This window comes from Humulus lupulus, chromosome 2 (assembly GCF_963169125.1).
Source record: "Humulus lupulus chromosome 2, drHumLupu1.1, whole genome shotgun sequence".
Lineage (NCBI taxonomy): Eukaryota > Viridiplantae > Streptophyta > Magnoliopsida > Rosales > Cannabaceae > Humulus > Humulus lupulus.
This window is the reverse complement of record NC_084794.1, coordinates 76329484-76341428: the sequence shown is the minus strand read 5'-3', so window position 1 is coordinate 76341428 and position 11945 is coordinate 76329484. Positions and strand designations below refer to the sequence as shown.

At 34.0% G+C, this 11945-nt stretch overlaps 1 protein-coding gene across 1 annotated transcript; it reads right to left on the bottom strand.

The window, feature by feature from the left end:
• Nucleotides 1-7870: 7870 nt before the first annotated feature.
• Nucleotides 7871-9479, bottom strand: LOC133816121 (beta-glucuronosyltransferase GlcAT14C-like). The gene is made up of 2 exons (XM_062248784.1): nt 9065-9479; nt 7871-7970 (listed from the first exon to the last, which is right to left on the bottom strand). Exons 1-2 carry the CDS (start codon nt 9387-9389, stop codon nt 7918-7920), a joined length of 378 nt encoding a protein of 125 aa, XP_062104768.1. The 5' UTR covers nt 9390-9479; the 3' UTR covers nt 7871-7917.
• Between the last annotated feature and the right edge of the window lie 2466 nt (nt 9480-11945).

Sequence of the window (11945 nt, the reverse complement as noted above, 5' to 3'; positions counted from 1 at the left end):
CGGATTTTAAAGCCTTAATTGAATAACCAAGTTCATTTTCTACTTGAGTTTTGAAATAAATGTTTGTAAGGCTTCTGACTTGGTTCTAAGAAAATAGACCCATGTGTATCTAGAGTAAGAATAAATAAAATGGATATAGTATCTATAACCATTATATGACAACACAGGTGCCAGACCCCAAAGATCCAAATGCACAAGTTGAAGGGGCTGAGTATAATCTGTATCAGAATTAGGAAAAGGACATTTGTGTATTTTTCCTTGCCAACAAGCAGAACAGAAAACAAGAGCAGTTTTATTGATTGTTGAGATATCACAACGAGACAAGACATTCTTTACAACGGAAGCAAATGGGTAACCCAATCTACTATGCCACAAATGAAAATCAGACTTGGGAACAAGTTGTTGTGCACTAAAAGCAACAGATTTATTACAAGAATTATTGAAACAGGTGACATTAGCTGCAGGAACAGTAGACGAATTCTGGAATGGAGACATTTTGAACTTTAGTTAGACTCAAAGTAGGAGGGAAAGCATACAGTCCATTACTAAGCTTCTCGTGAATCACTACAGCCTTGGTAACCTGATCTTTCTCAAGACAAAACTCAGGATGAAATTCAAAGAAGACAGTTATCTTTTGTAAATTGGGAGACACTAATAATAAGATTTTTGTTCATCTTAGGGACATCAAGAATTTGGTTTAAAACAAACAGTTTGGGAGTAAAAGGAGAGAGTACCAGTCTCACCAACATTAGTAACAATCAGGCCTGTACCATCACCAATATGAAGCTGCTCAGGTCCTTAGTAGTTATCCTTGTGCATAAGACTGCCCTCATTATTGGTGCAACGATTTGTTGCTCCCAAGCCCGGGTACCATGCCAAATCATTCACCATTTCTAAAGTAGAGACCACAGCGAACATGTTACCAGAGGACTTATCATGAAGCGCAGCACCAGAACTAGGAAATTCCGGATTGAATTTGTTATAGCACCGAGAGGGAAAGTGACCTGGCCTTGAACACAATTGACACACTGGTCTGTTTCCATTGACACCACTGAAACCACTTCGACCACTAGTTGTAGAAGGCGAAGAGGATTGAGCTATGCCACCAATAGCAAACGGATTTCATAATCCTCTGCTAGAGCCACCAGTATTAGGAGTAGATCCACGAGAAGTACCAGGAGTTGTACCAAAACCATAGGACTGATTATTGAAGGTCCCTTTATTCTTGAAACCAGGTGCTTGAGTGAGATTGACTTGAGCGAGATTGGCTTGAGCAGTATCAAGCTCAGAATATTGACTCTCCAAACGACTCTTGGAGGCAAGCAGTAGAGACTCGATCTCAGAGACAGAGTGGGAATCATTCCAAGAGTTAACAAAAATCACGAAAATGTTGTAATCAGATGGAAGACCTTTGAAAATGGCAGCAATGTGCTCTTTGACCGTTATAGTGTGACCAACAGAATCAAGTCTATCAACAAGAGTTTTAATCTTGAGAAGCTAGTCATTAATGGATAACGAACCTTTCTTACAATTTTTGACGCTGAGTAGTAAATTGGTCGATCTTAGCATTTGTGTGTGTTGCAAAATACACCTCCAAAACCTTCCACACTTGAGTAGAAGTTTCAGATCCAACCACGCTATACAGAATCTCCTCAGTCATAGATGAGGGTAGACAGGAGTAAAGGAGTTGATCTTGCTACTCCCACTCGGCATACGCCGGATTAATCTTCTTAGCTGTCTGATCTGCTTCACTGAGAAATTTCTGAGGTGGATCAATATCTTCGTCGAAGTATGAATGGAGTTTGTGGCCATGTATTGCCGATAAAACTTGAGGTTTCCAGAGCAGGAAATTTTTCGAATCCAGCTTCACAGAGAGATTGTGAGAAAAAATGACCAGAGCAAACGTTGGAGAAGAAGCATCAGTCGGAGTAGAAGAAATCGCAGCCAGGAGAAAGAACAATCAACCAAGAAAACGAAGGAAATAGCAAGCCAAATGACGAGAAAATTTAGGAAAAATTAGTGAGAACCAGAGAGTGGCGCTGATACCATATCACGAAACAAGGAATTGGGGAAAATACTATGATTCTCGTTAGCTTAGCAAAAGTGATTACAAAGGTAATACATTGTTTAGCTAACTAACTACAAAGCTAACAAACTACCTGTATAGAAACTAATTACAATTAACTCCTGTACAAATAAGACAGATTATAACTAGCTCTCAACAGTAGCCACAATCTATCAATCTAACTTCTTCAGGTCTTACCGCCAAATCTTCCAAGTATGTAATCACTACATCAAGATACATGTAGTGTAGGCAGACCTACATGTAGGCTGCTGCCGCTTTGATTTTTTTTTTTTTATAAAGTTTAATATATATTTAATTTAGTCATTTATATAAATATATATATATATATATCTTAGTTTTATTTGTAAAACTTATTAATTATTTTCATTATATTTGTATGATTCTCATATAATTTTTTTGCAAAAGATAAACAATATTATGTAATAAAAAAAATGACATAAACATACTAAAAAAATTAAACCAAATAATTGTCTATATTTTAAAAAAAAAAAACTAATAATATAATAATCTTTTAGACCACACAATACTCTATTCAAGACACAAAATATTCATGACATTATTCAAAGCACACTCCAATGATTAGTGAAGAAGCTTGTTTATTTTTAAATAAAGAGAAATATTATTATAATTTTTTATGTAGTTACATATTCGTTCTATTTATACACACACGACACCTATAAATATTGTATTTATAATATTTGTTATTATTTAATATAAATATATATATATTTATACAAGTTAGATTAAGTAATAAAAAAAGTAATGTGTGTTCTTTTTAAATATTTATAAAATATTTTTTTATAAAAAATAAGAATATGTATTATATATTATTATAATAATGATATTTTATAACATTTAAATTTATATTAATATAATTACTAAATATTTATTCTACGAACATTTTATAAAAATTATGATTATTTATTAAATATTATTATAATAATAAGATTTTATAACATTTGAATTTATAATAATATATATTATTAATATAAATAGCTCAACCACGCTAGCTATAAATTGTCTTGGTCACAAGGACCTTAAATATTTACAAAAAATATACGGGTCATAGCCCAGCCCCGGTATCCACCTCGATCTTTTCACTAGTTTTGGCAGCCTCCTGAGATGCAATAGCAACCTCTTTCTCCTCCAATCGAGTCTCCCATCTCTCCAGATATTCCTCATCTTTTCCGATAAGGAAGCTGGTATCAAGGTTGGGATTCATGGCTAGGTCGATGGCGCTATCTTATTTGGCCTTGAACTCTTCCAAAAGATGAGCCTTTTCACCCTCCATGACCTCGAAAATGGTGGCCTTTTCCTCCTCGAGCTTGGCATTAAGTTTCTGAACCATTTCAAGCTCAGTTGTTTTGGAAGTCAGCTCTACCGCTTTTGTCTCCTACTTCTACGTCTTTGTTTTTAGCTCCTACATTTTTGTTTCCAACTCCTTCTTAGTCTCCTCAACTTCTTTCCTCACCTCCTTGAGGGCATCCTCAGCTCGGGTCTAGGTTTCCTGGGCACCATGAGCATGCCCGCAGATCATGGCTGCCTCATGGTTCAAGATTAGATATTGGTTAATAAAGGTCAAAAGGCTTTGTAAAAAGAGAAAATTGTTAAGACAAATAAAGACAGATAAATATGGCTTCGAACTCGACAAGCAACAATACTTACTGAGGCGTATAGCTTGCAAGCCTTATCAAAGAGGGTGGTGGCATTGTCGCAACCTCTCAAGAACATCCAGTGGGGGGCTTGAATATTGTTGTAGGCACGTCCCAAGCTGGTAAAAGCCTCTGAACCAAGCTCAACACTAGAAGTGCCAGCCTCGTTGTCAACCACAAATTCAGGCTCATGGGGAGATATGGTACGTTTTTGGGCTGGTATCGATGTATAAGCCGAGTGAACTTTCTTTCCCTTACTGGGAGATTTTCTAGGAGCAGTCAAGCTATAAATAGTTAGAGCTTTAACTTGTGGCAGAGGAGAGTCTTCCAAAGGAATGGCAAAAAAACCTAAACAGGTCGTAGGAAGATCCGAGGTGGCAGGAGTAGTCTCGGACCTTTTAAGTATCTTCGAAGGCCTGGTGCTCTTTGAAGATACTCGGCCCCATTTTGAACCCTTCGAGGCACTAGGTTGGCTGAGGAGGTTCTTAAGATGGGAATCCATCTCACCTACAAAAGAAAGAAATATATTAGTACTCAACTACTTGTAAAACAGGAAAGTAATATCAGAAAGGAGATCTAACTTGAAGATTAATTCTGACTTGAACTTGAACTCGAACTCCAAGAAATCTCTATGTCCTCTGAAGATAACTCAATAATACTAGGACCAAATTCCACACCTCAGAATGTGGGAGAAAACTCAGACAACTCTCTCCACTCATCCGAGCCATACTGACATCCTATACCTTCCCATACTTTGTTTATATTGTACATGGTTTGAGACTCAGATAACCAACTGTCATCTCTATGAACGTTAAAATCTACCATTGACCAGAACATAAAATTATTTTGAGTATTTTTAAAGAAGACTAACACATTCGGTAATCCGCTAATCATACATAGTCACACGATTATGGCCAAATGACTCGATTAGCAAGTTTAGCACTATTTAAAACGCACACCGTAACGGTCCATGGAGTTTAGGGCGTTACACCCTTGGCCCGTGTGGGATTCTTTGCAGACAAAAAAGATATAAAGTTTCATAAGGCGAGGGTCCTTTCCACTTCATCTAGTGATAAAGCGACCTCAGCAACTCCAGGCTCAGTAGGAGTTGGACTGGAGTTGGAAGGGAGAAATACCAATCAAATCGGTAAACTTCCCTAAAGTAATCCTTTAAGGGCAGGAGTACCTCGGCTCACATATGTTCGTGACTCCAAGCCGTGAGCTTGAGTTTCTTTTTCGGGTTGGCGTCACCCGGAGCATAGCTACTTCTTTTGTTGGGTTCGGGGACTCGACACATTAGTTCGCCGGACAATTTAGGCCATGAAAAAACAGAATGTCTGAAATCTGTCTCGTAGAGGAAATGTGGCTCTTATAGTGTTCATGCTTGAAGAATTTACTCTTGGGAGCAGGAAGGAAGATGATTCTTGAGGATGATGGCTTAGAGGCCTGGCTCGAAGAACTCTCTATAAGTTTGAAGGAGAGTTCATCTAGATGGTAGGAAACGGTTACTTTAGGCTTGGGGTCCAAAGGAATTGGATGGATTTCAAGTTTGGCATCAGGGTATACAGCGAATCACAACTTTTTTCTTTTTCCCTCTTCGACCTCAAAAATTTGACGTCGAAAGTGTGCCCGTGTATCTTCAAGCTAGAGACGATCTTGGTGCTCCCGAATGAGTCGTTGATTTCGAGAGAAGGGAGATTCAACTCAAGGCGATTGGGGGTGGTAAGGAATCACAAGGTCGGGCCACCACCGATTCTTTGAAGACTGAATCATCTAACAAAAAGAAATGGGCGAGGGCCCGTTACTTAGAAAGAATTATTAAAGAAAAATCTTGAAAATTTGAGCTTAAAAGCTTGAAATAACAAGATGAAGTTTTCAAATATTTACGATCTGGTTAGGTTCGAAAGATTGAGAGTGTATCCACTTAAAGTGAGTGAATTGACTTCCAAATCGGGGTTGTCTCGATTTTCTAGGAAAAATGGGCAGTTACCCAAAAATGGGTTATTATCGGATTTTGCGCATTAAAACCCTATTCTTGTGCTACATAGTACCTGTATCTCTTCTATTCAAAACCAAGAAAATAGGCCATTTTTACCACATTTAACCTATAAAAAACTCATGTTTATCCTTAAATATCTTAGAAAATCGATCAAATACCCTTTTTTCCTATACATTTTCAAGAGCAAAGTCAAAAAAAAAAAAAAAAAACAAACTCATGCGAAATAAAAGAGAAATCAGAAACTTACATGTTGGAAGTTGATGAGGAAACTGGAGTATCGACTGGTAGAATTTATACAAGGAAACCCTTGGGAATTCATTTTTGAAGGGAGATCGAGTGGGAAATTGAGGGATTTTAGATATATCACTACAAGAAAAAACATTTACTACAACTCTCGAAAAGTGTTATCAAATACAATTTATAACACTTTAGCAAGTGTTAAGTCTGCCCCATGTTATTAAAAGTCTTGTCATTTGATTACATTTTTTTCATGTTATTAAATAGATTATTATAACGTTTTTTCGGTGTTATATATTTTCAATAGTAACATTATCTAGATGTTATGATTCTTTATGTAAAGAATATTTTTTCATTTAATTACATTTTTAAGATGTAATCTAATTATCTTTAATTACATTGTCAAGATGTAATCTTATTATCTTTAATTACATTTTCAAGATGTAATCTAATTATCTTTGATTATATTTTAAAAATGTAATCTAATTATCTTTGATTACATTTCAAAAACTTAATCATATTATCTTTGATTACATTTTCAAGATGTAATCTAATTATCTTTGATTACATTTTCAAGATGTAATCTTATTATCTTTAATTACATTTTCAAAATGTAATTAAATTATTTTTAATTACATTTATTTGGTAAAGCAATTTATTATTTACTAATGTAATTTGAATTTGATAAAGTCTAATGTACTTTTTTTATCAACCAAAATATTCAATACAATTGTCCCAAATGAAAAAATTTCAAGTGCAAAATACCATAATAAAAGTTTATGCTTAGAAATAATGTCTAATGAGTAATAAAAGGCAAATTGTAACATTTTTCCAATACTATCTCTTTATTAATTGCACGCATCCAATAATTCTCAATGATTTAACGTCTATGCTTTCGCTTGTGCTTCAAAGGTGCAAGAGACTCATTCTCTCTTTGTTTTTCGATCATTGAAAGCTTTCTATTCCTTTCATTAGCCATGAGTGTCAACCTATTTAATAACAATACAACATAATTAGTCATGAATAGTACAATTTAATGCAAAAGATAAAAACATCATATACCATTTGAGGAATCAAATATCACTGAAGAAATGAAAATAAGATAAATAACCAATAGAATAAATTGAAATGTAATCTCGAAAAAGTTCTATCATAATTGAAATATAATCTTGAAATTGTTCTACATAATTGAAATACAAACTCAAAATAGTTCTACATATTACTCAAACTAATATGCCCTCACAATCCTCTCTCACAAGTGGATCATACAAGATATGTATCAATCCTTTCTTCTGACTCTAGCCCACAAACAAAGACACTAAAAACAGAGCAAGTAAAACAAAGACAATACTATCAGCTAGCAAATTGAACTCTCTAAGGATATATTAAAAAACACAATTTTGAAAACAAGAAATAACATAGTAAACATGAAGTGAAACTTAGTAGTACACATTTATAGAAACAGAACCAGGGAAATTGAGTTCGTTTATCGGGTCAAAAACTGCAAGTAAAGTTTAATTTTAACCAATACCCTCTAACTAACTCTATCATCCTCAATTTCTAGACTGTAAAAATAAATGATCTGGTATGAGTTAGCCTTGGGAGATACATTCTCTTCTAGGTATCTTATCATTTTTTTTTAAGTGCCACTATTAAGAAATCAGAGAGAATGGAGATTGAAAAGAAATAAAAACAAAAGACACACACAATAGTATTTATGTTCAATCCAAATGCTCAAGAAAAAGTGTAAACAATAAGACAATGACATATAAAATAAATTTTACATTCTAATGCAAGCAAAATAAGGTATTTTAGAAGAATCTTTAGGCTTTGAAAATAAAAGAGCAACACTTCCAATATTTCAACTTGATGCACTGAAAGAGATAGCATTAATACCCATTCTTCGCAGTTATGCAACAGAAGTTCCTTTGCATCCTTCTTTCTCAAGAATTTTTGCTATGTTGATGTCTCCTGTCTTCACAATTTTTCCATCCTCCTATTGTCAAAAAAAGAAAATAATTACATTGCAAGGGAGTGCTTAATTTCATTAACTTGTCCATCATTATGATGACTTTGTAAGATTAACGACAACAACAACATTGGCAGAACATCATATTCCCAATGACAATATTTTTATTTCTTTTAATTTTAATTTGCTCACTAACAAGTACTTATCTTCATATAGTTATGTCCTTGATAACTTTTAATTTACATCCAAAAGTCATAAAATCATCTTAAATTTACATGTCAAGATACCATCAGAGTCTAGCCTGTTCAGTATACTTAAAAAGCCATACATGGATTTCTTAAGTTTGTTTTCTCCCAAACAAGAAGCATCTGAGAAATGGCGACTACAATCAAATCTCGTGACCTTTACTCAAATAGAAATAAAAAGTAGAAAGAGGAAGCAAAATGGACAGACTACTTTGAATGAGGAATAAAAGATTCTTGTGAAAGTAACTGTCAAAAAAATGGACTACAATATAGCTTTTAATATAGTTTGAATGAAAAAGAGACACAAATTGCAATACAAAGAGTCATCACCACTTCATATACAACACGTCAAAAGTTCACCTCCAGCCTATGCTATGCAGTCCTTGACACTTGAAAAGAGATTCCTTGATTTTGAAAACTTAAGAACTTTTACGTTTTTTTTATTTCACAATACAAACAAATCCTCAAACGTTTGGAATATAGAAGTTGGTTGGGTTCATATGGAACTTTTGAACGACTCAAATGGTAGAATTCATTGAAAGGATAATATGGTAATTTCAGAGTTTTGCTGGGCAGCATTGCCCTCATTTAGCATCTAAATAAGCTTTGAGCAGCACAATTTTGACACACTAACATCACACACACACCTATGTGGCAACAAGGGTGTGTGCACATATCATTAATCATATGCAGAAAAGGTAAAATTGAAGGTGCTTGAATGAAAATAAAAAAAACATGTAAAAGCTTGAATTTGACATTGTTTCTAATCCAATGCTTGAGGACTAAAATGCCAATGTGAGTGAAATTTTGATTCAGACAGAACAACCAACTCTTATTCCTACTTCAAATTCATAAGGGAAAAGAAAGTCTGTGTACCATTCTGAGTCATGAGTGGATAATCAGCAACACTTAATGTGATAAACCAGTCCCAATCTGCATTAATCTTGAGAAACAACGCTGCAGCGTGAAGTGCGGCCGCCAGAGCTGACGATCCAATCTCGTTGAGTGCATAACTCTTTCCAATAACATCAACATTGGCAAAGGCTTGAAACGCTTTTTCTGATTGAACAGAAAGTGCTAAACTCTCTCTTTCATTGTCTGAAGAACTAGAATCAAGCTCCAGCAGGTACCGATTTCTTGGATGATATATTGCCTTTAAAACTGTCTCCATTAGTTCCATAAATCCAATAAGCAAGAACATGAGGATGCCCTTTCTCTTTTGATGGGATTCTGGTTATTGGAACTTGAAACTCATTAACTTTTCTAGAAAATCTGCTCTGGCCTGACCTCAAAATTGCTCCCAACAACACTAAACTAAATGCAAATGCCAGAATCCATAGACAATAACTTAAGATGAGTGAATGAACATGCAGTTTTCTCATTGCTAAAAAGACTAGAATTCTTATTGTAATTACAGCAAGCTCAAAAATCTTAAGCCAATATTAATGGGTGCACAAATGAACAGAACAAAGTTGTTGGAGAAGATATGAGTGGCTATTAAAGCAAAGACAATGCATGTTGGAACCTCAAAAAGAGCTCAGAAGTCCTACTATTTCATCAAATATATATTCTTATAATATCATCATCATCATCATCATAAGGTTTATTCATTAAATGAATTGAAAATGGTATATATATCTATATATATATATATATAAAGCTGCACCTGAAGATTGTTGTAGCGGTTAAATGTTTTGAAGCAAACATGGCAAGAAAAGTGAGTGAAGCCAATGAGTATTTGTTCTGGAGTTGGAATCCAGTACTCCTGGACTGTGACGACGTCGTTTGACAGTGCTGCAAAGTCCAATATGAATTTTGTGAGAGATGTAGCAATGACTACAAATTCAAGCTTTGTTGTAAAGTTGAACTATAGATTTTTAGGGATTTAGCTACCTATCAAATTAACAAAATCCTAATGTTAAACCAAAATAAAAAGGCATAAACAAAGGAAAATCATGAATCTAAACTTTAAAGTCAAAGATTATACCTAAAACAAACCAGATTCATTGAGAAGTCCCATCTATACATCAGAAATCAAATTGGCCGAGAAGTCTCGTCGATCGTTTGAGAACAAAATTGTGGCTAGAATTGACATTGATTGCAAGATGAGAGAAACTAAAAGAAGCCTCGTTGATCGTTTGAGAACAAATTCTCTATAAGCTTCGTCGGAAAACAAATTTGCTGAGAAGCCTCTCGTTGATCATCTGAGAACAAAATCGTGGCTAGAATCTCCACTTATTGCAAGATGAGAGAAACTAGAAGAATCATAAGGTCGAATCACGAGAGAGATGAAAAATCAAAAAGGTATCACGAGAAGAAACCGAGAAATGGTGAGAGTGAGGGTATTTATTTGAAAAGTGAGACTAATGGTAATGCAAAGTGATTACTCTTTTGAATATAACATTAATCTATAGTTAGTCCTTTTGAAAACTAAATAAACAAGTATGTTACGTTTTTTGAAATGTGTAATTAATCACTGTAATTATATGTGCAAATTGGTGTAGTGTATCCTTCTTTTTCATCAAAGAGAACATGAAAATGCTTTGAGTTTTGTGTTTTTTAAAGAGAAAGTGAAGAGAAAAGGTTGAAGAATGGTTTAAATATGCAAAAAGTGTTGTGATTGATGGGAGATCTGGGTCGTTGAATTGGATTAAAAAATGATCTGATGGATCATGTTAAATCTCAGAAACTGGCAGCAAAAAGGGGACTTGAAAAGACGTGGGCATAATTTTAGTACTTAAGTAATATTAGCGACCATCCCTAGGTCAACACGTGTCCATACTCAAGTGTGTTAGGTGGACACATTTCCCAAAAAAGGAGTTCAAAAGTTTTCTTCTCACGGAGCTTGAAAAAATACATTTAAAGGAGCAAAATATTATACCCAAATTTCAAGAATAAAATAGTAGCCTCGAAATGTGGGCCCGCAAGTAAAGAAATCAAAAACATTGGAAGTATCCAGTATGATTGAAAATTGAAGATATATATATATGTATATATAAGTGCCACGTCACTAGCACTCGAGCATGCCATATAAGCTCGATAAAAGAGGTTTCCTCCGAAAGACAGTATTGACGGATTGACCAATGAGGAGGCGACGTTAGTATTATGTTGAGATTTAAAGATAATGTAAGCTCGAAAACGAATTGGATCAATAGTGGGTGTATGGTTGGAAATCCGTACTCTTATTGGTTTAGTTGAAACCATGCATAAACAACCCTATTTTTAAGGGATATTTGTTTAAGTAATGCATTTAAATGTATTTGTTTAAATTCATTTGTATTTTAAATTCAAAGGAGATATGTTGTAACTTCCATAAAATTAAGGGAAGAGTATTATGTAAACCAGGTCTATAAATATTCTGGATCATAGTCATTTAAGGGCTCCGCTCAATTCTTGTACTAAAAAACTTTGTGAAATTGCTTTTAAAGCTTTAACGCAGACAAATAAATAAAAGTGACTCGTGGACTAGGTTGATTTAGCTACTGGACCACATAAAAATTCTATGTTCTTCTTTTCTTTCTTAATTATTCATTTGCTTAATTGATCTTGTTTTTAGTTGATGAAAAACGACGTCAACAATATTAATATAATTATTAAATATCTAATTTGTATTAAATATTTTATTACAATTATGAAATTTTATAATATTTAAATTTATAATAATATAATTACTAAATATTTATTCTTCCAAAAATTTTAATTGGCTTTAAAGGTATATTTCACTAAATATTTATAATATTCTAGTAAAATTAACAAA